At 39.4% G+C, this 23,328-nt stretch overlaps 1 protein-coding gene and 1 long non-coding RNA gene across 4 annotated transcripts in view; one reads left to right on the top strand and one right to left on the bottom strand.

Moving 5' to 3' along the window:
* kirrel1b (kirre like nephrin family adhesion molecule 1b) overlaps positions 1–23,328 on the top strand; it is a 98,330-nt gene continuing 75,002 nt past the window's right edge. For both annotated transcript variants that reach the window (XM_088336585.1, XM_088336575.1), the window contains exon 1: positions 1–231. In XM_088336585.1, the coding sequence (XP_088192711.1) occupies positions 183–231 (49 nt within the window). In that variant the 5' untranslated portion in view covers positions 1–182. The remainder of the gene's footprint in view (positions 232–23,328) is intronic.
* LOC148374450 (uncharacterized) lies at positions 13,460–14,711 on the bottom strand. 2 transcript variants are annotated; one of them, XR_015852933.1, is made up of 3 exons: positions 14,060–14,711; positions 13,870–13,989; positions 13,460–13,775 (listed from the first exon to the last, which is right to left on the bottom strand). It is a non-coding gene; the product is annotated as an uncharacterized LOC148374450 (long non-coding RNA). The 2 variants fall into 2 exon arrangements; XR_015852935.1 differs by having other exon boundaries at positions 13,460–13,772.

Raw genomic sequence — 23,328 nt, 5'->3', positions numbered from 1 at the left:
CTGCGAGGAACAGACGTACGTGAACGCAACGTTTGAAAGTGCACACCAGCCAACGAGTGGAGGATTCGATTTTCGCCCGTTTTTAAACTTAAATATGAACAACAGTCTAATAATCTAATGAACAGGGACCGGTTGGAGTCGGCGGTGGCGCACGTGGCTTGGGGCAACGACGTGAACGCATCATGAAGCAACCTTTGTGGATCCTAACTTTGCTCCTTACTTTTCCGACAGGTGAGCACGCATACGCAATCTACGCTATGCCCAAAGGGGTATATGCGTCTGTTGCTTTGTTTTCCCTTTGTTCATAATAGTGTCCTCTTCAGTTGTCGTTTAAAAGAAGTCCCTTGACGTTCCTTCTCGCTGTCATCTTTGCAGAACGAGAGCTTTCAAGTAGATAAAAGGTGCTTTGGAGGTTCGCCCACTTTCAATTATGCTTTGCACGAACAAAGATACAGCAGTGTGGATTGTAATGTACCTCAAGTGGAAACTCTTAAGAGTTATGTGTGTTTGAGTGCTTTATGTGCCTGTTTTCCAGTCCGCACCTGGGTCTGGTCAAGTTTTACGAACTGTCTTTGTCTTCTTTCTATTGGTGTGCAGTGAGGTTATTGTCGGATGAGGCACTGTGAGATTTACAAATGAATGAACCTACCTCTTATTCATAATTTGATTGACAGAGAACGAAAGCAGTATCATACCTGTCAACCTCAACCAATTGATCCCTTAATAACGATTGAAAATCTCCTTATTAAGCGATCTGAACCTTACAAACACACCGCAGTACCTATTTACTAACAGCAAGACAGACTCTGTACAATACTGAGACAATATTTGTGATCCATGATGACATTGTCGCCTGCCAAGAGTGACAGAGGCAATCCAGATGAGAGCCGAAAGGGGCAAGACAAGATTGGTCTAACTAAAAACAAGTATCAGTATTTTTTTTTTCCAAACACAAAAAGTGTTATACTGTGACTACGTTTACATGCACAGAAAATACTGACTCGGATCAGAATCCGGATTTTGGGCCAATCCAAACGAATCGTTTACATGCGTAATAACAAACAAATCACCTCTTATAAATCCTATTTCTGATTAAATTGGAATTGAGTGAAGCAATAACATCATTAGGTAAACATACATTGTTTCTGCATTAAATGTTTGCCATCGATAAAGGTCTTTTTTTTATTCATGTCTCATACTTAAATCCACAAAGTAAACATGTTGGTTGTTAACAAGTTGTTCTCAGAAGCATGGACTTACACTATATATGTATGGATTCAACCATAGTATTTTCGCTATAGGGCAGAAAATAAAAGGCAAATTTCCCAGGCAATCCACCTCAGATCAATCTCAGATAAGCCTCTTTTAGTATGTTTTCATGTTTCACTATTTTCTAGTCAAGTCTTATTTATTTGTTTAGCCCTTTATCACAAAAAAAGTCTCAAAGGGCTGTACAGAGCACAACAACCACAAAATAACTAGATAAAATATGACATCAGCTTTATAAAATATTTTTGTAGGAATGGGAAAAATTTAAGCAGCTGTTCTTTGCGGCACCAAAATATCCTAAAAGGAGGAAACTGCACATGCAAAAGTAATGGCTATTTATGGATTTTGCATGGTATTTACATGGTCAAGTCATGTTTATTTGAATAGCCCTTAATAATGGCTTTACATAACTGGAATACTAGTAATAATTTCCAGACATGGGACCAAGTCACACATGTGCAAGTCTCAAGTAAGTCTCAAGTCTTCACCTTCAAGTCCCAAGTAAGTCCCAAGTATTTTTTTCTTGGGCAAGTCAAGTCACAAGTCAAGTCCCGAGTCTTAGATTGCCAAGTCCAAGTCAAGTCACAAGTCATAAAAACAGCGACTCGAGTCGACTCGAGTCCAAGTCACTAAGTCTCAAGTCCCCATGTCTGATAATTTCCCTCATTGAACACAGTTTAGTGATTGACCGGATTTCACCGTTAAGTGCTGGAAGAATTAATAGACATGCAGTCAATAAGCTCATGTTACTGCAAAACTTCGATCATGAAAAAAACGGATGCAAAATCCATCCTTGCCAGTATAAAAATGAATTGCTTATCAAAGCGATGTAGCTAACTTTTGTCCGTCTTAACCTAATGTTGATACTCGCAAAATCGTAAATGTGCATTAATACAAAAAAAGTAGCCTATATAATAGTATCTGGTTTGCTTTAGGCTTGAGCAGGGTCAGGCTGAATTTTATTAGGTCTGATCCTGCCTCTAATTCTGCTATGCTTACTTGGTAAGCTAATACCTCAATTCTGCCTTTTAAAACTGATATTTTACAGTTTTTTTCAAAGTCACATGCAAGTTGGAATCACCCTGCTTTTATTCCTGTTTTTGTATTCGTAAAACACATCAAAGTGGCTGTGAAGTAGGATGTCAAGAAAAAGGGCAAGAGAAAGAGTTATCTCTCTTTCAAGTGTTTCTCTTGTCGTTGGTGAATGAAGCGCCCACGTGAAAATCCATTGAGGCGCATCTTGACGAATAACAACCAGCAGAGCTTGTTTAATCAATCGTGCCCTTCGACAAAAGATCATAATCACACACTTTTGTTTGTTTGTGTGAAAGAAAATATGTGTTTGAATGGGAAAGTGTGATGAACGCTAGCATAGACATTCCAGTTAGAGTTAAATTCAACTTGCAACTGTATATGGGTGAAAATGCAGATTTTATAATATATTATGCTGCAGGAGATGGTTTGTTGATAATGCTTAAAAAGTTACCACCAAAGGTCGCTGTAGCATAGAAAAGCACTGGAGGGTGTGTGTTAGAATAAGTTGCACTACGGAAGCCAGAATATAACATATGGCACAATTAAGAAGCCTTATTCCACATTATTATCTTGCTTTTATCAAGATGCATTAGAACAAGCAACAACCATAGACAGACCAAACTGGATTTACTCGGAACTGCTAAAAAGAGTGACTCCCTGGAGTGGGTCAGGGCTTGTGTCGGCCCCAGTCAAGTGGCTAACTTTAGCAGCTAGCAAGACCGGCTACAAAAAAATGCCAATAAAAGCTTGCCAGAGCAAAGCAAAACTTGCCAAGCAGCTGAATCATGCGACTTAACTGTCATTCAACTGTGTGATAGTGTTTTATTTAAATGAACGAAATATGTTTTACACCACACTGGGGATTTTTAAATATATTACAAATAATTACCTATAAGCGTAGGTTTGGTCGCGGCATTGGTGTCATAGCACATTTTTCAAGTGTCCACATGATATCGGTGTGGATAAAACAATGATTGGTGGATATTGGTTCGGCTCATATCAAAACGATGCCCTTGCCTATCAGAGGTAAGGTACTTATCGTACAAGTTGGGATCCACACAGCTTTACTGTCACGCTATCATTCTGGGTTCTATTTTCAGGCCCATTCTGCTTTTATTATTTTTGCTTTTGATGCGCTGGGTTCCGTCTTGAATGAAGAAAGAGAGTTCCTTCCTTAGCTATGCAAACTACAGCAGATCTATGTTCCCTTAGTCCCTGGTGTTATCTGCCTGGACGATGACGATAAAAACTCGTCGCAGCCGAGCAACTCTGCCCTGTGCATCATCTACTAAGAGGTGGGCTTAATAGCAGCATTGTGAAACGCTCGTTGAATTAAGTGTGAAGGATCAATACTATGTCAATATTGCATCCGGAGACGTCTGTCTGGGGCCGCTCTTGACCACAATTATTGAATAGCTGGCATTTGCTCATAAATTGCATTGAAATCAAATCTGGTTTATTGGAAATGGAATACGTAAAAACGAAGGGTGAATATCTGAACAGCGCTGAATTTGTTTGTGGAAATTTTCTGTTAACCACATTTATAATAATAGCAATAGTAAATTGTACTTTGTGTTACAATGTCAATAACTATGTTTTCATGCAGGGAATAGTGCGAGTGAAATCAGAAATTGGATTTTTGGGACAATCTCAATTAATCTTTCACGTGACTAGTGACTGACGAGCATTCCCGTATACATGGCTTTTGTGAATAATTGGATTACAAGGGAAACGTGGGAGTGTTGTCGTTACGCAAATAGATGTAATTTCAGTATTTTTCTTTTGACATTACATAAAGGATGATTTTATTTACCGGTATATCAAGTTAAGTCATGTTATTTGTTTAGCCCTTTTCCAACAAAATCCAAAAAGTACGGCGCTTGTTTGCTCCTCACTCCAAAAGTATGCTCTGTTGTTGCGTCCCGTCTGTTTAAAAATTGGGTTCATACTCTTACTATGTACTTACACTGTATATTGGTGGATACAACTGTGGAGGAAGAAAATGGATTGGAGTTCGATAAAATGCCAAGAAATTGTATCACTACTTAGAATTTCATGAGCGCGAAAGGTGAAGAAAAATATTTGACGTGACCTTCGTTATAGTAAGCGTTAGAATATTGTTGCAATATTGATACTTTGATGCTGTAGTTGTATTTAGAATGACTACATTGTATTATTGTTTCTGGGGTTAGTTCATATACAAGAAATAAAAACAATGAGCTAACAAGCTTGTGATGTAAGTAGCACCTAAAACTAAACTGTTACGGGTTTAATTTTTCTTTCACCCTGGTCATGTGTCAAGTTATCTATCTATCTATCTATCTATCTATCTATCTATCTATCTATCTATCTATCTATCTATCTATCTATCTATCTATCTATCTATCTATCTATCTATCTATCTATCTATCTATCTATCTATCTATCTATCTCTCTACCTTGGTCATATCTCTCAATAATAATAATAATAATAATAATTTCCTTTGTATTGTCATTCTGTGTAACAATGTACACAGAACGAAATGTCGATACACCTGACCCGTTGTAGCGAGTCGGTGCAGCCGCAGCCAGAGGGCGCCGCCATTATACCAATTAGGTATGTCTCGGTCGAGGCGCGAACCAGCGACCTCCCAGTCTCAAAGAGGGGTGACCGACAGCAAGACAAACACATACAATAACAAAGAAATCAAAACAGGGAAAAGAAATAGCAAAAAAACACACTCAAATATTTTTGTCCAACCCGAATGCCCAAACACCCAAACAAGTTAGGCACCTCAGCACCTAAGTTGGTCATGCTTTCGTCCCTCCAGATGAAACGGGACACAATTATTTAGTATATTATTAGCACTCAATACTACAACTCAATACAACATTTTATTTATATCTGTACATTCAAGGAAACTGTGCGGGTCAGATGTATCGACATTTCGTTCTGTATACACGTGTACTAGAATGACAATAAAGTAGATCTGAATCTGAATCTGAAAGAAAGTGGTCATGTCACTCGGGTCAGGGTGTCACAACACACTCATTTGTTCAACAGCAGGGCCCGACAGCTTTCACTGGTTTACCCCTGCCGCATCATACAGGTGCCCTGCCCATCCCTTAAAACGCGTTCAAACATCCGACTATCCTGTTACAACACCTCTCCACTCATTTCTATCACCAACAAGAACTCGAGCTTCCACTAGATTTAGACCTCTTTCCTGTAGTGCAGTCATACCACGATCCATCCACGTCAATCGCGGCCTTCCTCTTGGTCTCCTTCCATTTACTTCCGCTCTGTAGATCCTCTTCAACATTCGCTGCTCATCCATCCTCTCCATGTATCCAAACCAACCGAGTACTCTTTTATCCCCACGCTTGCTCTGTTCCACTACTTACTCCAGTTCTGTCTCTCACAACACATTCATTTCTCAATCCATCCAATCTTTACACTCCTAACATACTCCTCAAACACTTTATCTCAAAAACATTTAATTTCCTTCTCAAATCTGCATTCAGGCTACAAGTCTCTGCACCATACAACACAGTCGGCATCACACTCTCATACAGTCCCCTCTTAACATCCATACTCATACTCTTGCAGTGTTCATTTTACCTCTGAAAAGTGATGGGTCCCGGGGACTCGCATGCTCAAAAATATATGGGTCCCAACAGAGATCTATGGGTCCCCAAAATTTAGTGTTATCGAGGTTGAAATTGTAAGTCGGCGACAAATATATAAATAAATATATAAATCTATATATTCATTCAGTTTTAACCATCACACTTAATTGGTAATACAAAGCAGTTATCACTTCAGATTTTTCACTTCACAAAAATATTGTACATTATACAAAATAATATTGCTGAAATATTAGTCTATATATCCATGCAGTTTTAATCACTTCAGATTTTTTAGTTCATATATTCTTCCTGGTTTGCAGTCCCGCCACAGTTGTAATACCTTCTCAAGGTCCAATTGCAGCAACGGAATTTCCATAGCTAATTTGTGGTTTTCATTGTCGTTGTGCCGATCCAATGTGCTTTTCTGAAAGTTCGTATTGCGAAATGATTTATGCAATCCACTTTTTTGTAACGCTGGGTGCACGCATCACAGAACATGTAGCCTCTATTATCATCCTCCTCATAGCGTAACCAGGGATATAATTGAGTCCATTTTGGCAGAAAAGTCCTTTTCTTGCTAGGAGTATTCTTTTGTTTATCTTTCGTCGAATCGTTCGCTTCAAAACACGTGTTTTCCTTGCCTGACGCGGTCTTCTGAAGAATTTCTCCACCGTTTTTTCGTGACGGAATTATTGCCGTTGTTACCACTTTCTGTGTTATGTTTTGACTTATTGACACTGAAGAAATAACCAATTTTTTGTTGATTTGCACCTAATACCAACTGTTTTTATGAAGGCATACTTCACTTTCACTCGACAACCACCAAAACAATTACGTCATCTTGAAGCAACGAGACCTCGTTTGCCGATATCGGCACGAGGCCAAAACAACAATGGCGATCTGCCTGACGAAAAGTTTGGAGTGCGGTAAATATTTGTTTTTCAAAAAAAAGTAATCGGGTAATAATGACAATTCTGTGTCAAAAAAGTTGCGTCCCGGGGATGCACGTTGATTTGACACAATGCGTCAACTTCTTCCAGCACCTGTCCATGCAACCTTATTTCTAACGCCATGCCAACTCTATCACGTGAACACGTCATCACCTTACTCTTCCCAACATTCACACATAATTTACGTCTATCACATACTCTTCCAAACTCCATTACTCAATGTTTCTGCAGAATCAGCCACAAGTGCTGTGTCATCTGCAAACATCAACTGACTAACCTGCCACACCGTTCCACTGTTATCGATCATCTCTACACCTCTGCCAAATACTCTTACATTCACCTCTCTGACCATTCCATCCATGTACACATTAAACAGCCATGGTGACATCAAGCACCCCTGTCTCAAACCAGTTAACACAGGGAACCTCTCACTTGTCTCACTCCCTACCCTTACGTAAGGTCTGCTGTTCACATACAAACTCTTCAATGCTTCCAACAACTTTCCAACCACTTCATACATTACCATCACTTGCCACAACGCCTCTCTATCAACTCTGTCATACGCCTTTTCCAAGTCCTTGAAAGCCAAATAAACATCCTTACCTTTTGCAAAAATATTTCTCACACACCTGTCGTACTGCAAACACCTGATCCACACATCCTCTTCCTTTCCTGAAACCACTCTGCTCCTCCATTACCACCTCATTCGTTTTTCCTCTCACTCTCTTAATCAAGACTCTTCCATACAGCTTACTCGGCACAAACAACAAACTGATACCTCTCGAATTGCTACATTCATACTTATCACCTTTACCCTTATACAACGGCACCACACATGCACTACACCAATCAACAGGAATCACACCACTTAAAAAGCATACATTCAACAAGCGTACTAACTAGTCAATCATAGCTGTGCCACATTTTTTCAAGCATTCAGCAGTACAACATTCCAACCCGGATGCCTCCCCCCCTTTCATATCTTTAACTGCCTCTTGCACCTCCCATGATTCCACATTGAAATCACCCAAAACGGGCATTCTCCCCATATCATTGATCGCCTCGACTCTCACTTCTCTCCCATCCTCCACATTTAGAAACTACTCTGCCCATCTTGTCCTGACTGTACTACCGCTAACCAGCAATCTGCCAATCTACCGTGTCAAGGTAAACTTGCAGTATTTCATCATAAAAGGCTACTTATATATATTAGTACAATTACTTTTTACTAAGTAAGCTGTATCATTCTCCATTATCCTAATCTCTACACTCTACACTGCATAAATTATTGTCCTATTTCATTGCCAGAAAATTTTGCTTCTTTGAAATATACATATTATTTCTTATTTTGCTACTTATTTCTGTCGTAATATAAAATAACTAACTGACTACATTTTCCGATATGGCTTAAGGTAGTTATTTTTTCAATTTCTTTAGAAAATAATATACCTGATTTTTCCCGATGATATGTCGCATTTTTTTGCATAGTCTGGCAGGTTCTGCGGCTTATACTCAGGTGAGACTTGTATGTGAAATTATTTACACGTTATTATATAATTGAGTTGATTTTAAATTGCTTCTCAAGATGACATTTATGTTTTTGTTGTTGGATTTTATCAAAATAACTTCCTCCAAAAAAAGCGACTCATACTGCAAGGGCGTCTTATACATGTTTTTTCCCTTTTAAAGATGCATTTTTGGGCCTGCGCAACTTATACTCCAGAAAGACTTTCAGTCCGGAAAATACGTTAATTAAAATGAGTGAAACTGTTTTCCATTTTCCATATCGGACAATTTTTCTTAATTTAAGTATTTCTTTCACTCGTAAAACATTATTAATGGTGCTGTATGGAATTTTGAACTTTGTTACCCGTTGACGCCATCTTTTGGTTTGTGTCTTCATTGCTGCCTATGTCTTGCTCCTTTAAGTTGCCGGTGCAAGTACGGGCATTTCTTAGATGCACTTGATTAAACTCTTCCTTTTTCCTCTTTTTGGGTGTTTGGGTTGGTGTTTTGAAACAGGCAGCCCAAACAGTTCTGCTAAAAATAATATAAAAGCAGTTAGGCGTGGTGGGAATAAAATATAAGGGCTCATTGAACTCAGTTGGGCATTTTTAACTCTTACTTAAAAGAGAAAATATTATATTTTCTACGTTTTAAGGACATCTCAAGCAACTCACCTTACTTTTAAGGGGTTTGATGAATGTAGGATAAAATGTTATCAAAATATACTAAAATTAAAAAAATACTGAAGTGAAACGTTATGCTGGTAACGTGTTTTTTTAACAAACTGCAATATTGTCTTATTTGATTTGGAATCAATTTAGCTTTTGCCAAATTATTATTTACATTGTTTAATTTGACCTTTACTTGAGTCATGATACTGTGTACATTTTAACATTTCAAAAATCAACATTTTTGGTGGGGCAAAGCACGAGGAGTCTTGTGAATTTGAGGTATCGATTTGAGCACTTTTTATGCATCCGATAACCGTCATTCATTAAATGATAACGAGCAAGGTACAGTCTTGCAGGAGTATTGCTACTGTGTAGTGTTTAAGCTCAGGACCACATAGATGATCACGATTGTGATCATGGGCAATATTGCGATGATTAAAAATATAAAAGCCATGTGGGGTATTCATAATACAGGTGTGCAACACATCAATATCTTGTTAGGTTTCAACAGACATGGGACCAAGTCACACATGTGCAAGTCTCAAGTAAGTCTCAAGTCTTCACCTTCAAGTCCCAAGTAAGTCCCAAGTATTTTTTTCTTGGGCAAGTCAAGTCACAAGTCAAGTCCCGAGTCTTAGATTGCCAAGTCCAAGTCAAGTCACAAGCCATAAAAACAGCGACTCGAGTCGACTCGAGTCCAAGTCACTAAGTCTCAAGTCCCCATGTCTGGGTTTCAAGGCCTCAGTACAATGCGGCACAACGGCATATCGCAGTTGTGATTTATCGTATCAGAAGTGGAGATAAGGGCATCACCCACGCAACCTCACCACTGATATGCGAATTGAAACACAAGCTGGCGGCAGCGTGGGTGGCGACCGATTCCGCCTTTCATCCTATCTAATCAACATGGTCATCCATCGCAGTTTACAAGGGAAGCGCACGGAAGCGGGATATTTCCGCCCAAAAGACGAAAAGCGCTTTTGCCACAATAAAAGGGTTTGCTTGCAGCAGCCAGTTCAATTTCAGATAAGGGGAATGCGTCGGGGAACCACTGCAAGGTACTAAAATGTTCAATTGCGGCCGGGACGATAGCGCGACCGGAGGCCTGACGCAGATTACCCGGCACTGATTCAATATTAACAACTTTTTCCGCTTCAACGTCCCTTTGGTGAAACGCATCTGAAAGTGCTGATATGCTAATGACATTTAATTAAAATGGTCAAGTGTCATATGACATTTCTGCAGATAAAAGTTACGCTTTTCAAAAATATTAATGGGACTTTTGACGCCAGTTCCGCTTAAGATCAAAGTAAAACCTACCAAATGAAATACGGCTAACGTTTGACTCATGTTGATAATTTTTATCACTTTTTAAGAATTAAATTGATTTATAAAAGTCGGTAAAAAACTGTATAGAATATGCAGCCACTCCAACTTTGTAGACATTAAAAATTTGTATTTGAAGGCTTTTTCATTGATGCATGTGTCAATGGCCAAGATATACAGAAAAGGGTTCGACTGTTTAACCACCTGGACATTGATGACCCCTAAAGGGAAAATGTGCATTATTCACTGCCTCCTAGTGGTAAAAAACGTCATTCATTGAAGAAAAAAACAATAATACAAGAAAAACACTCATATGGTTGAGAAATTAGCATTTATTTTACAAAGCATCTGCCTCACGTAAAGGGAGGGAGTTGACATAATTGTTTGCCATTATGCTATTACAGGTACCCGCCACAAAAAAAGTAAAATGCTGTTTTAAATTTTTCACAGCTCCTTTAAGCGTGATTACATACTGTAAGACTGAATACTAATTAACACAACAATAATAAATAACAATTTTAAGCCAGGAAATCATACTAAATTTGATCCGCCCGAAACGGCTCTGCTAAAAGTAAGATAAGAGCAGATAGACACAGTGGAAAATAAAGCATAAGGGCTCTTTAAACTTACTTAGATATTGTTAACACATACTCAATAGAGACAATATTTAATTTAAATGTTTTAAGCATACCCCAAACAATGCACTCCACCAAAATGATGCATAGTAATACGTAGAAGATGTGTAATTTTATTGCCCATGGTGGTTCCCTTTTACTTTCAAACACAAGTTCTGCAAGTATTCATCCTCCCTGTCCCCACCAACTAACCCCTACTCTGAGAGTGACATTTACACTACGCCACAGTGTAAATAAAGGTAAAAGCAATGTGACCAACAAATGTCACCAAGCTAACATCTGGTGGCTTTCAAGGTGTAAAAAGCACTTACTATGCAGTATAGTGAAAGTGAGAGGATGTTGAACAGGGGGCTAGGTGGGTTGTCTAAAAAAAAAAAAGATAATTTGTTCCTCTTTTAAATAACTGTGTTTCCATAGTAACTGGCCGCTGAAGGAGAAAAGAGGGGAAAGTGGGGGTGTACCAGCGGGATTGAGATTGAGACGGCGTTACCGTGGCAACAGAGGAAAGGGAAAATAAAGAAAGTTTGAAAGGGGAAAAAAATACGAGGGTTTAAAATAACAGACATAGCGCAGTTAAAATTTAATTAAACTGGCGAGAGTTAATTGAAAATGTAATGAATTAGTCAGAACATGCAAGTGTCAGGAAGCCCAGGACGGACGCCTGTCGTTAAGTCGTCAAAGAAGCCATTATTTCCTTATGAGTCCATCTAATGAGGAGAAAGGTGGCCTACAACTTGCATTCGGATTGCACGAAATGGACCTGATGTGAAACCATGTTCATGGTGCACGTAGACCTAGACTGTGTGCATAGTCGAGGCACCACTGAGGATGCACTCTGGACAGCTTTCTTTACTGCCGTCGGTACCTGGCCTGTGTTTGGGTCGTGGCAAAGTTGGCACCAGTCCATTCCTTGACGTCGTAGGCCCAGTTCTTCCTCTCCTCCTGCCACGCTGGACTGTGGCCTGGAGAATGATGTTGGCCAGTCCTGATGATCTTCTGACATGACCTTACCACTCTAGTTTTTATCTTTGCACAGTTGACAACAGTTCTTGGTAGGGTCCAATGTGCCCTCTGATGGTGTTGCGCACTGTTTCGTTTGTCACATGGGCTAAGTAGCTGATGCCTAGAAGTTTCCTGTAGCATCGCATTCCATGACCTTGATCTCCCTTTCCAAATTTGAGGTGAGAATCCATGTTTCGCAAGTGTAGAGGAAGATAGAAGTAACCAGCGCAAGTCTGCTCTTTGATTTTACTGCTATGTTCTTGTCTCTCCAGTCTGGCAAGTGCGGCTGTAGGTTGAGCTATCCTGGCTATGATTTCTGGTTCTGACATAAATTCTAAACTGATAGAACTAAGGTTTTATAATTTGATAAGAAGTTCAAGCTCTTGGTGGTTGAGGGTGATGTTTGTGGTGATACCTTGGGTTTTTTTTCAGATTTTTTTGGTGCTGATTTCCATCGCATGCTTTGTACAGGCAATTGACCAGATCTCTGAGTTCCTCTTCTTATCCTGCCAGTACGGCAATATCATCAGAAAAACGGGGTACGTGACGTTATGACCCCCAATGCTCTCTGTGCCTTCATGTTGCTCCAGGGCTTCAGTTGTGGTCCTCTCCGGGAAATTGTTGAATAGAGTTGGAGAGAGAATGCAGACTTATCCCACACTGACTGCTTTGAAATCAGGCTCCAATCGAGTCAAACCAACAAATGAATTGCCATTTTTTTCCACTAACAAACTAACAAGATGTATTGTAGTTAAAGATTGTTTGATTTGACATTATCTCAAAAGAGAAATATTTGCTTATTCGCAGGACTCAATCTGGCCCTTTTTTGTATAATTTATTGTAACATTATTTACTGATTCAAAGTGTTTTTATCCCTTTTGAATTGAGGGCCAAATGATAAAACATCTTTTTTTTCTTAAAGAAAAAAAAATTGTTCTAATTTGTGTGATTAATCCTATAAACAATAAAGTAGCTTAGTATTAATTAGCATCTGTACATATGTATAATTTACAAATCTGTAATTTGGCTTTTTTTATTTCATCATGAAATCAATCTACTATATGAACAGTTTAATTTAATTTCCAATTACTATTATTACATAAAGAATTAGTCAAAATATACACTCAAAACAGGATGTAGCCTAGCATATGGAGGAGAAAACAGGTATTATCTTAGCTAGCAGTTTTTATTTTTTCATTTGAGCTGTTGTTTTTTGGGTTGTTTTTTCAATGTCGATTTTTGTTGCTTTCTTCACATTTTGTTAGTATTAAAGGTTACGTTTGTTTTGATTTTTCTATTGAAAATATTAGATGTTAGTTTTAAAGGTATTACATCCATGTATGTTACACAATTTATGAAAACAAAATGTAGAATAGCATGTAGATAAACAAAAACAAGTATAAGCCTATCTAGAGTTTTTGTTTTTTAATTAAGTCACATTTAGTAGTAATAAAGGTTAAACTTGTTTTAATTGCCAATGGAAAACATTATTTGTTCAACTTAAAAGTAATAGATACGCACATGTCACGTAATTTACAAAAAAAACTAAGCATAGAATAGCATGTGAATCAACAAAAACAAATATAAATGCAGCATTAATTAGCTTGGATTGGGTAACGATACACAAAACATTAAATCTGTAACATTGTCCAAAAAAATCCATGACATGCCAGCCGTCTGGTCGATGTAGATGATGACATGCTTCAGGTCAAGGTGGTGGTTCGCCGACTCATCCCTATACTTCCTTCTCCCTCATTTCACCAACTAGGCTGCTGGAAACGACAGAAAAAGAAAAGTATGAGGTCAGCATCAATCACAAGCTATACAATAGTAGTGTGTCCTAAGTCAAGATTTTAGAACTTCCACTGAGGAGGCAGGGTATTCCACTGCACCGGGGCCAGTTGGAGATCGCTCTCAAGCTTGCAGATTTCTTCTTGGCTCTTGGAGTCACAATTAGACCAGCATTATCCAGACAGAGGCTCAGTGCTGGAACATAGGGGAAAAAAATAAAAGAGTGCCAATTTTTAGCCCAGCCGTCTGTAAAGTTGTCCCCAACTTTTCTGCTGCTTCAGAATGGTTATGGCTCTGTTGTCTTGAAAGCGGGAGAAAAATCCGCAAACTTAGCAGCAGCGCGTCAAGGAACAAAAGGATTTTTTTCCCAAAGAGTTCCCGACTATTCCCCTCGCTGGCGCATAATCCCCAGTAATTAGTCTTCTTGTTTGCCGAGGAATATCCTTCCCTCTGCCGCTTCTTCCCCCTGTGAGTCGGGAGATAAAAGTGCGTCGTGAAAAAAAAAATGTCCTCTTCCGCCTTGTAAACACTCTTGGTCTCTTTCTGAAGCGCACTTATGTGACACGTGCTCATTAATCATTTCTGTTTGCTGCACTCGAGCTCGCCAGGCTAATTATTTTGCACAAGGAACGGCCATTAGATTTTCTCGGGCATAAATTCATTTTTTCTTCGCCGCGTGCGCTCAGACATAAAATGGGAAATCGTTTTTCTTCCCGATTTTTTTTTACGGCGGGATAATGAGACGCGCGTGCGTACGGTACGGCGCGGTGTTCGGGTGCACCAGCGCGGGACAGCTGTCTATTTTAAGCTATAGCTGCTGGCCAGCCAAGCGCTGGCCTGTTTTACATGGATAGCAAATAGCTATTAGGCCTAACTGCCAGCCAGTTAGCCGGCGGCCATCTGCCGCACGCCGCAATTATGCGGAGGGAAATATACTCGTTATGAGCGTGCCGCGCATTAACGACCCGGCGCGGTGCTAAAGACGCCGGCGGTGGAGAAAGGAGGATTTTTGGGGGAACGAGTAACATGGCGGCCGGGGTCTGAACGTCTTCTTTGAATGGTGTGTTGTGTTTAGGAACAATACGGGAACAGACATGGAGCAATATAGAACAATCAATTTCATCAAAGATTCTAAATTATTTTTGATAAGGTATGGTTTTAAGGCCGGTTTTCAAGTCATAATATTTTCGGTATGTCAAACATGTATGCGTCGATTCCCTAGGTCATTTCTATTAAATGTTGTTTTTTTCAAATAAATGCAAGCCAGAGGGCTGTAACGGATATACTCCCAGTTTTAGGAGGCCATGCTTAGAGGTAAGATTTTGAGCCTAAATGTTAGGGTTGGGCATAAAATATCAATCATTAGGTTTGGGTTCAGGCCATCTTCTCTTTTGCTGACCTTTTTTTATAATCATCCACTCGTCATTGCTCTTTGTTTCTTTTTCTTTGTCTTAAGAATGTACCTGTAGTGGTTTGTGGTCCGATTTTTAAGTCTTCAAAATAACGAACGGCCTTTAAATTTCCCTGTCAGCGCTTGAAAAAAATTAATGTAACTTCAGCAGACACAGAAATATAAAAGATGTAAATGTTTATATAGTTGTGTTTAACTTATATTTTGTTAAAAGACAGTTGCATGACGAGGGCTACGCGAGCGCAGCGTTGGCCATAATCAACCCTCCTCTCTATTTATTTATAGTTATTTCAAACCAGTGTGAAATGTAAGGTAAGGATTCCATTTTTTTCATAGCTCCTGCTTGAGTTTGTATAGAGTGGTGAGTTTGTTCAGGTGTAAAACTGCATTCCCTCAACTATTTAAATAAATTTACCACTATGAAGTGCAATATAATACACAAACAAGTGTGTCTTTTTGACTTATCATATGACAAATATTTGACATAACATGAACCTCCTCTAAAGGAAGCTGACATAATCGTCGGCCATCTTGCAGTTATGGGTGCCCTAAAATTAGAATTAAAACTCATGATAGGCTGGGCAATAAATGAGAGAAAAATTGTGGCCTTTGCTCACTTTCAGTAGTTTGTATTCCGGTCAGCACCTTTTTGGCTGCTCGCCTTTGTTATATCACCTGTGACACAACGCTTAGGAATCCTCTACAAAAACTACCAAAACTACACTCAAAACACTCGTAACCTCTTCGAGTATATCACGTACAAAAAATGGCTACTGGCTTGCTTAGGGTGCTGGTGTTCCTCAGATGATGTCACAGCTCAAGTTGACAAAGACATCGTGCATTATCCCAATGAATAATTAGAACCTTTCAAAACCATGAACCATTTCTTCTCAATTTGCATGTTTAAGAATTTGGGAAGACCTTTAAGTCATGGTTGCGCTTTCAACTCTCATCCATCTATTGACTTACTAATTGACGCCTACGTTCGTCATCCAATTCCTTCAATTTGATCCCGTTTTGAGCCGGCAGCCCCGGGACAATTCGGCACAAGCTCACAACATTGCCACGCGTGTTTGCCGAGGACTAATTAGCAGCTCCTGATAAGCTTTGCCAGTGAGCGCTTATCTCAATTCTATGTTATTGTCTCATGCGCTTGCACACACACACACACACACACACACACACACACACACACACACACACGGCCGTCACAATCTCGAAAACGAAACGCGGAGCACACCGTCTCTAATCTTCCTTTTTGTTGCACACGTTCAGTGGGGAGGCGCGGGGTCGACACACTGTGCATCAAACCGGGGATTTTTTTCTGCAAATGAATCCTTAAAGATGTGAAAATGGATACTGCAAAGATTGTATTTTAATAGCGAAATAAATCTGATTAGCGGTCTGAAATTAAGGTTTCAAATCTACATTAAAATTCTTAAGAGGGTACCTTAGGTTTCATATTAGTTTTCCATAAGTGTTGTAAGATTAGTTTGGGCTTTTAAACAAACAATTTAGGTTAAACCAGTAAGATTTTGAGTTTTGTGGAAAAGTTTTAATCCCGGGCTTCAAAAAGGGGGTTAGGTTAATATTTACAATTAGGGTTTAAAGTTTGGAATAATTTCCAAGCAGGGTTCAGGTTTGTTTAGCATTGTTTAGACCTGGAAATTTGGGTTTCATGCAAGAACTACTGTGTTACATATAAAAAGAAGGGTTAAGGTTCCAAAATAGAAATCAGTGAATCTGAGTTTTATATTAAGATATAAGCAGGTTTTTGAATTACTTAAAAATGCTTGAACTGTACAGTTCTCTTTTTAAGAATTGAAAAGTTATTGAATTTTGGCTGAAGTGCTTGTAAATGCTTGCAATTGTTGCCATTTTTCTCAACAAGCATGCTTAAAAATGATGATGACACTGCTCTGTGGTGGCTTCACTTTGCTATTGAATTTCTTCTTCCCCCATAATTAACTGCAGCTGGCATTAGTTTGTACGGCGTTGTCCTATGAAGTGCCATTGCCCCATACGGGTCACGCCCAAGAGGAAAGGTGAATGCTACACCTAAACAAAGCAGTATGAAATGTGTATTAGTGCAAGGATTATATATCAATTATGGACATTTATTATGGGCCATGCAAAAATTTAAGGTAGCGTTTCCCAGTAGTCAACTGTAATGGAAAGAACTTCTTGCAACTGAAAATGTAAGCTACGTATTACAGTCATTTTTACCCATTGAATTATCTTGAAAACAAATATATTCGCAATTTACTTAAGTTTTAAAAATCACATGTCTTAGAAAATGCACACGCATGATTAAAAATTGCCTTGTAAATCACAGATATCTTCGTGGCTCTGAACATTACGTGATTCACACTGGATTTTTTTAGGTTTAATGGTACTTGAGAAATTGGAAGCTGGGCAGTGGCAGAGTTCTTTTAATGGTTTGATATAATGGTTTCAAAGTAGGGTTTCAAACCCGTGTTGTCGTTTTATTAAAGCCATCTGTTGTGTGAAAACACTGAACTGGTTTGCAATCTAAGGAAAGACCTTTTTTTTCTGCTTTCTTTTTCTCGTTTTCCCTCTGGTATGTGTTTAGGCCTCACTCTGATTCCTGCGTTACCATGACAGCGGCATGCTTCCCTCATCTCTCCTTTGTCCCTGTTACCATGGCAATTTGTCTCTTGGCCTGCCCGCTACCTGTTTGCCTCTCTTTGTCCTCTCTATTCCTTTCCTCCTTTCTTCCCGATCCCGGCCGTTTGTGGCTTTCCTGTCTCATTGTCATGTTAGTCTTCCTTTTCCTTCTCCTCTCGGCATTTGACAATCTGCAACCAAATTTGTCGGTGTTTTATTTTTTATTTTTAACTACCAGGGGCAATGTGGTATTTTTTTCTGATGGTAGCTGTTGCCATGGTGACACAACTTTTGGATTTGCAGTGCGTGGCGAGAGATGAATGAGGGAGGATTGAAAGGCAAGAGGGAAGAGGAGTTGTGGAGTGGAGAAAAGCGCTCCAATTTGTCTCTCTTGCCAAAACGCAGACAAGTGCATTTGTGACGGGAAGACAAAAACACAGCTCCAAAATGAATTAGGGGTTTGCGGGGGCACTTGGGGGGGGGGGGGGGGGGGGCGCTGCCCAATTATAAAACATCAATTTTTTATTTCACACTTTTCCTCATGCGTCCATAAATGGTCCACAACGCTTTTGTCTCATCTAATGCCAAGACTGAGATCTGAAGTGAACAAATGTCATTAGTGAAAACTGCGTTTTGGGTTATAAAGTTCTTACAAGAAGTTAAATAGAAAAAAAAGTTAACAAATATTGTGCATGATTTATCGTTAATTGGATTAAAAATGATAAAATGGATTTTTAACTTGTCAACTGTGACATTGTTGAAGAAAGTAGGTATTAGGGCTGCACGATTAACTAATCGATATTGCGATGTGACAGTGCGATTGTGTAATCGCAAGACACTGCGGTTCGAGCAGAAACCCTAACAAGGCTCCCCAGAAGAATGGGCTGTTCTCTTAACAAAACAAGTCAATATGATTAAACCTCATGTTGTCATCATTTTATGAACCACTGAAGTATTTTTTATACAACTTACATGAAAATGTGAATAAAACCAACATTTCATTTTCCAACTGTTGGGACCAATCTAGGGAAAGTCATAACATTTGAAAGTAAATAGAATAAAATTCAAAGGACTTTTCTGGATATTTTACAACACAGTGGCAGGTCGTTTTGACCCAGACATAACAGGAGGGGTTGAGTACTCCCAAAAAAGAACTTAGCACAGAAAATGTTCTTTTCTTTTAAAATCAAAAATTGCGTCAAAATTGCAACACAGGTCTGAAAATGTGCAAATAAGTTGTGCAGGCCTGTGAGTTATTAATAAAAAAATGAATGCTTAACATTTTATGGGAGCTCTACAGAATTCAGAATTTTCTAACTCTCTACTGTCATCTCCTGGTTTAAAGTCATGATTACACTGGTAATAAGCTCATTCTTGATGCGCGCGTGAATACGTGCATTTTTCAAACGCGCTCGAATAAACTCTTCTTTTTTCATCATTTTGCGGGTTTGGGTTGGTGTTTGGTTTCCATTACAAGCAGGCCTTTTCTTACTTTTTGGGGTTTTATCTTTGGTTTGAATGTCTAATATACTATTTGATTGTATAATTATTGTAGAACGTCACGGATTTTGCGTATCACGGGTTCTTTTAGAAATGTACCCCCAGCAATATATAAGGGTTCACTAAAGATAAGACTAGTCCCTCAGCGCTTAGAGAACGACCAATTACAGCTGAGCCTCAGAAAGTACATGAGCCATGTTTTTACATTGAATTTACTTTCATCTGCATTTTCTACCTCTGTCAAAACGGAAAAACACTGGTTAGAAATCTAGGATGATGCGTTTGTGACTCTTGCAAAAATCGAAATTCCAATAATGATAATAAAGAGTTTAGTAATTTATCAAACGCAGCAACTACTTGGCTGATTATATGAACCGACGGAGGCAATACGTAAGGGATCTAATGTCAAGAGAGACGTGTATCTGGTTGTGTAGGTGGAGTTATTGTGAGGGTCCAGATTGTATGTTTGACGGGGTAGTTTAATTTGGGTCGAGCAAACAAACAATGAGGCGGCGGGAATGTTAAGCGCTCCCTTGTCGAACACAAAGTGGTTCCTCAAAGGTCACGCTTGACAGTTGATGAAATCGAAGGCAATGACGAATAACGCCCCACCCCCCACCTTATTTTTTTCTACTGCCTGTCATTTCCTAACCCCCACTCACCCCTTTCTGTTCTCTATCGCAGTGGTCGGCAACCACCAGGCTGCGGACCGGTACAGAGCCATCGGTAAATTGGTCCGGCCCTTACAGAAAGGAGGAAAAAAAAATCCTTATTTTTTTGCATATACCGTATTCATACGTTTATATCCAGCCTCTGATGAGATGCTCATCATCGCTACAAAAATAATAGCCCAACAAACACAGACATACAACCTGGCCCCGTGATAGCATTTGTTGTATGCTGTCTGCTGCAGAACACAATGCACGGTCCGTTTATATCAATGACAATAAAGACGATTCAGTTCAAAATTCGCAAGCAGTGAACCAGCTATAACCCAAGTAGTGAGGGATTATTGTAAATTATAATTTTTGTTAGATTTATTTTGTATTGGTTATGCTGCACAGCGGCTGGATGGTTAGCGGGCAGATGCAGAGGTCCAGGGATAAATTACAGCTACCGCGGCCTTCCCCTGAGAAGTTTGCATGTTCTCCCCGTGCTTGCGTGGGCTTCCTCCGGGCACTATGGTTTCCTCCCACATTCCAAAAACATGCACTTCAGGTTAATTGTCCGGTCCAAATTGTGATAAAGAGTGAGTGAGTGAGTGAGTGAGTGAGTGAGTAAGCAAGCAAGCTAGCTAGCTAGTTAATTAGTTAAATAGTTAGTTAGTTAGTTAGTTGTCTGTTTCTTTGCCCTGCAACTTGCTGGCAAGGAGTTCTGGGTGTCCGCTGCCCATTGTCCAAACATGGCTGGGATAGGCTCCTGCACCCCCGTGGCCCTTGTGGGGATAAGCGGTGCAGAAAACAGATGGATTTTAATTATAGAAATTATTTTAACTAAAATCAAATACAAACGAACTATAATTTACTTATTTTTTTCACATATTTTCCATTCATGTTTTCATATCTTAATTTTTCTATTTTCTCTTGTTGATCTTTGTCCTCCTCATTTGCTGTAATAATATGTAAAATGTGACATTTTGTCAAGTGTGTTCTGTTGTCTGGGGGGTGTCCAATTGAGGCCGAGAATTGGCCGCAGGCTGGCCCCTGACCCTTACCCTTGCTCCCCTCCTTTATGCTAATGCTGGTGTGCTAATTTCCTTTTTTGGACGTGTTGCGTGAGTTTATTGATAAGATCCCAGCCGCCCTCAGTGAGCTTCTTTCAGATTCCAGCATGCGTAGTTTGAATCAATGGTGTTCCCTAGCTAATTCCGCAGCGCTGCATCCATACCCCAAGGCTCGCATCTCCCCCTCATGAATATTCAGATGAATATTTTAATGGCTTTCCTCTTTTCATAATATGTTGCACTTGTGCTGTGTTTTGTCTAGCTATATGGTTTCATCTTTTTGTTTTCAAACTTCCATCAATGCTAAAAATATTTAATTAAAAAAAAAAAAAAAGAATGGGGATGTTTAGTTCATTCAAGATAATATATTTTCTGGGGGGTTTTCCACAATCACCAAACATACCATTAATTGTGCTTCGCATTTGAAAAGAATGGACTTTAACCAATTGCTTGAAAACTGAATTAGAAAGCTTCTATTGAAACGTGAATAAAAAATTAAATGTGGAATGGGGAAATACAAATACCACATACAGTGAACTCTCGTTTAATACAGGGGTTACATTTCATAATGAACCCTTGATAGGGGAGAGCTAGGAGATCAGATAATCCAAAAACCTATAATACGTTAAAACGAAAGAAAAAAATCTTACCTGGCTCAAGGATTTGTTTTACCAATAAGAGTTATTTATTGTGCATTGTGCACTGCATTTTGACTGGCTAAACAGTCGGCTTGCCCCATTTCTGCCTGTGTCTGCCTGTGCGTTAATAACATCGTGGTCTGAGTTATATGAGTACATAAAATAGCTTGACAAACCTACATTATATATCTAAAATTCATCATGTCGACAAAACGTTCTGGAACGACAAAAGGACCCAAAAATAGAAAAAGATACTTTCTATCAACAACAAATCGAATTTCTGGACTCTCTAAACTTGTTCTTGTCCTTTTCCAAAATGTTTAATTACGAAAAAAAATATGGTTTCTGTAGGAGGACAAACAGGACACATGTTTATCCATCCATTATCTGCACCGCATATCCTCAGTAGGGTCGTGGGGGTGCTGGAGCCCATCTCAGCTGTCTTCTGGCAGTGGGCAGGGGACACCCTGAACTGATTGCCACCCAGTCGCAGGGCACACAGGGACAGACAATTAGCTCGCTCATTCACTCCTAGGGACAATTTGGACCGGCCAATTAACCTGTCAAGCTTGTTTTTGGAATGTAGGAGGAAACAAGTGCCCGGAGGAAACCCACGCAAGCACAGGGAGAACATGCAAACTCCACACAGGAGGTCCGATCTCATGACCTCAGAACTGTGCTGCACACGCACTAACCACTGCCCCGCCGTGCTGCCGACACATGTTTAATGTTTTACAATAATATACTGTAGATAAAAACAGCATATGTTAAAAGCTTATACATTATAGAGCTTTTCGTTTTTTGCGGCTCCGGACATTTTTGGGGTTGGGGTATATTATGGCTCCTTCAACATTTTGGGTATCCTTAAGGAAGGTAAATGCAGTTAAAATGTAGTGTCCTGAAATCATTCACCAGCCCATGGAAGTCTTTCCAGGCTCTGCGAAACAGCAACAGATCATTCTACATTCCTAGCAGTTTACCCCGCAAAATAGGCTGCTCTCTGCCAACACATAACAGGCATTCTCATCGGCTGGGATGGAAAAATGTTGAGGAGATCCCAGTGTATACCATTTAGAAACTGGTTATTTGGGAAAATAAGCATCTGCTTCTCACTACCTAGCCCTTTTCGAACATGTTTTGTAACATTATTTTGTTGTTGAGTCATTGTTTTTGTCCTGTTTTTATTTTTATGTTCGAAATAAAGTTTTTCATTCATTCATTCATTCATTTTTGCACCTTAGTGCAATACATGCAGCAAGATTATTAAAATGATGATTTAGCAGTACATTTATTTGTCAAATAAATGCTTGAGCCTGTTTTTTGGAATGCAACTGCTGTGAAAAATGACAGCGAACTGTACTGTACCTGTAAAAATATATTCTATTTATTTTTACCAGTACTGTACTTATTCGCTTTCAGGCTGTTTAGCCAATCATAGTGCAGAACACAATGCATGAGGAAAATCCATGAGATCCGATCTAATTGATGAATTTCTTTTCAATATATCAAGCCGCTAAAAGCTCGCTGTCGCCGGGATTGGCATTGGTGGACACATTGACTACTGCGCCCGTCCTGTTGTTTGACTGGCAGTATACACCAGCCTATCACAGTCGCGCACACACACAGTCACACCG

Source organism: Urocampus carinirostris, chromosome 1, assembly GCF_059441175.1.
Source record: "Urocampus carinirostris isolate Australia breed hairy pipefish chromosome 1, RoL_Ucar_1.0, whole genome shotgun sequence".
Lineage (NCBI taxonomy): Eukaryota > Metazoa > Chordata > Actinopteri > Syngnathiformes > Syngnathidae > Urocampus > Urocampus carinirostris.
Note: the sequence above shows the minus strand (reverse complement) of the source record. Positions and strands in the feature narration are given on the sequence as shown.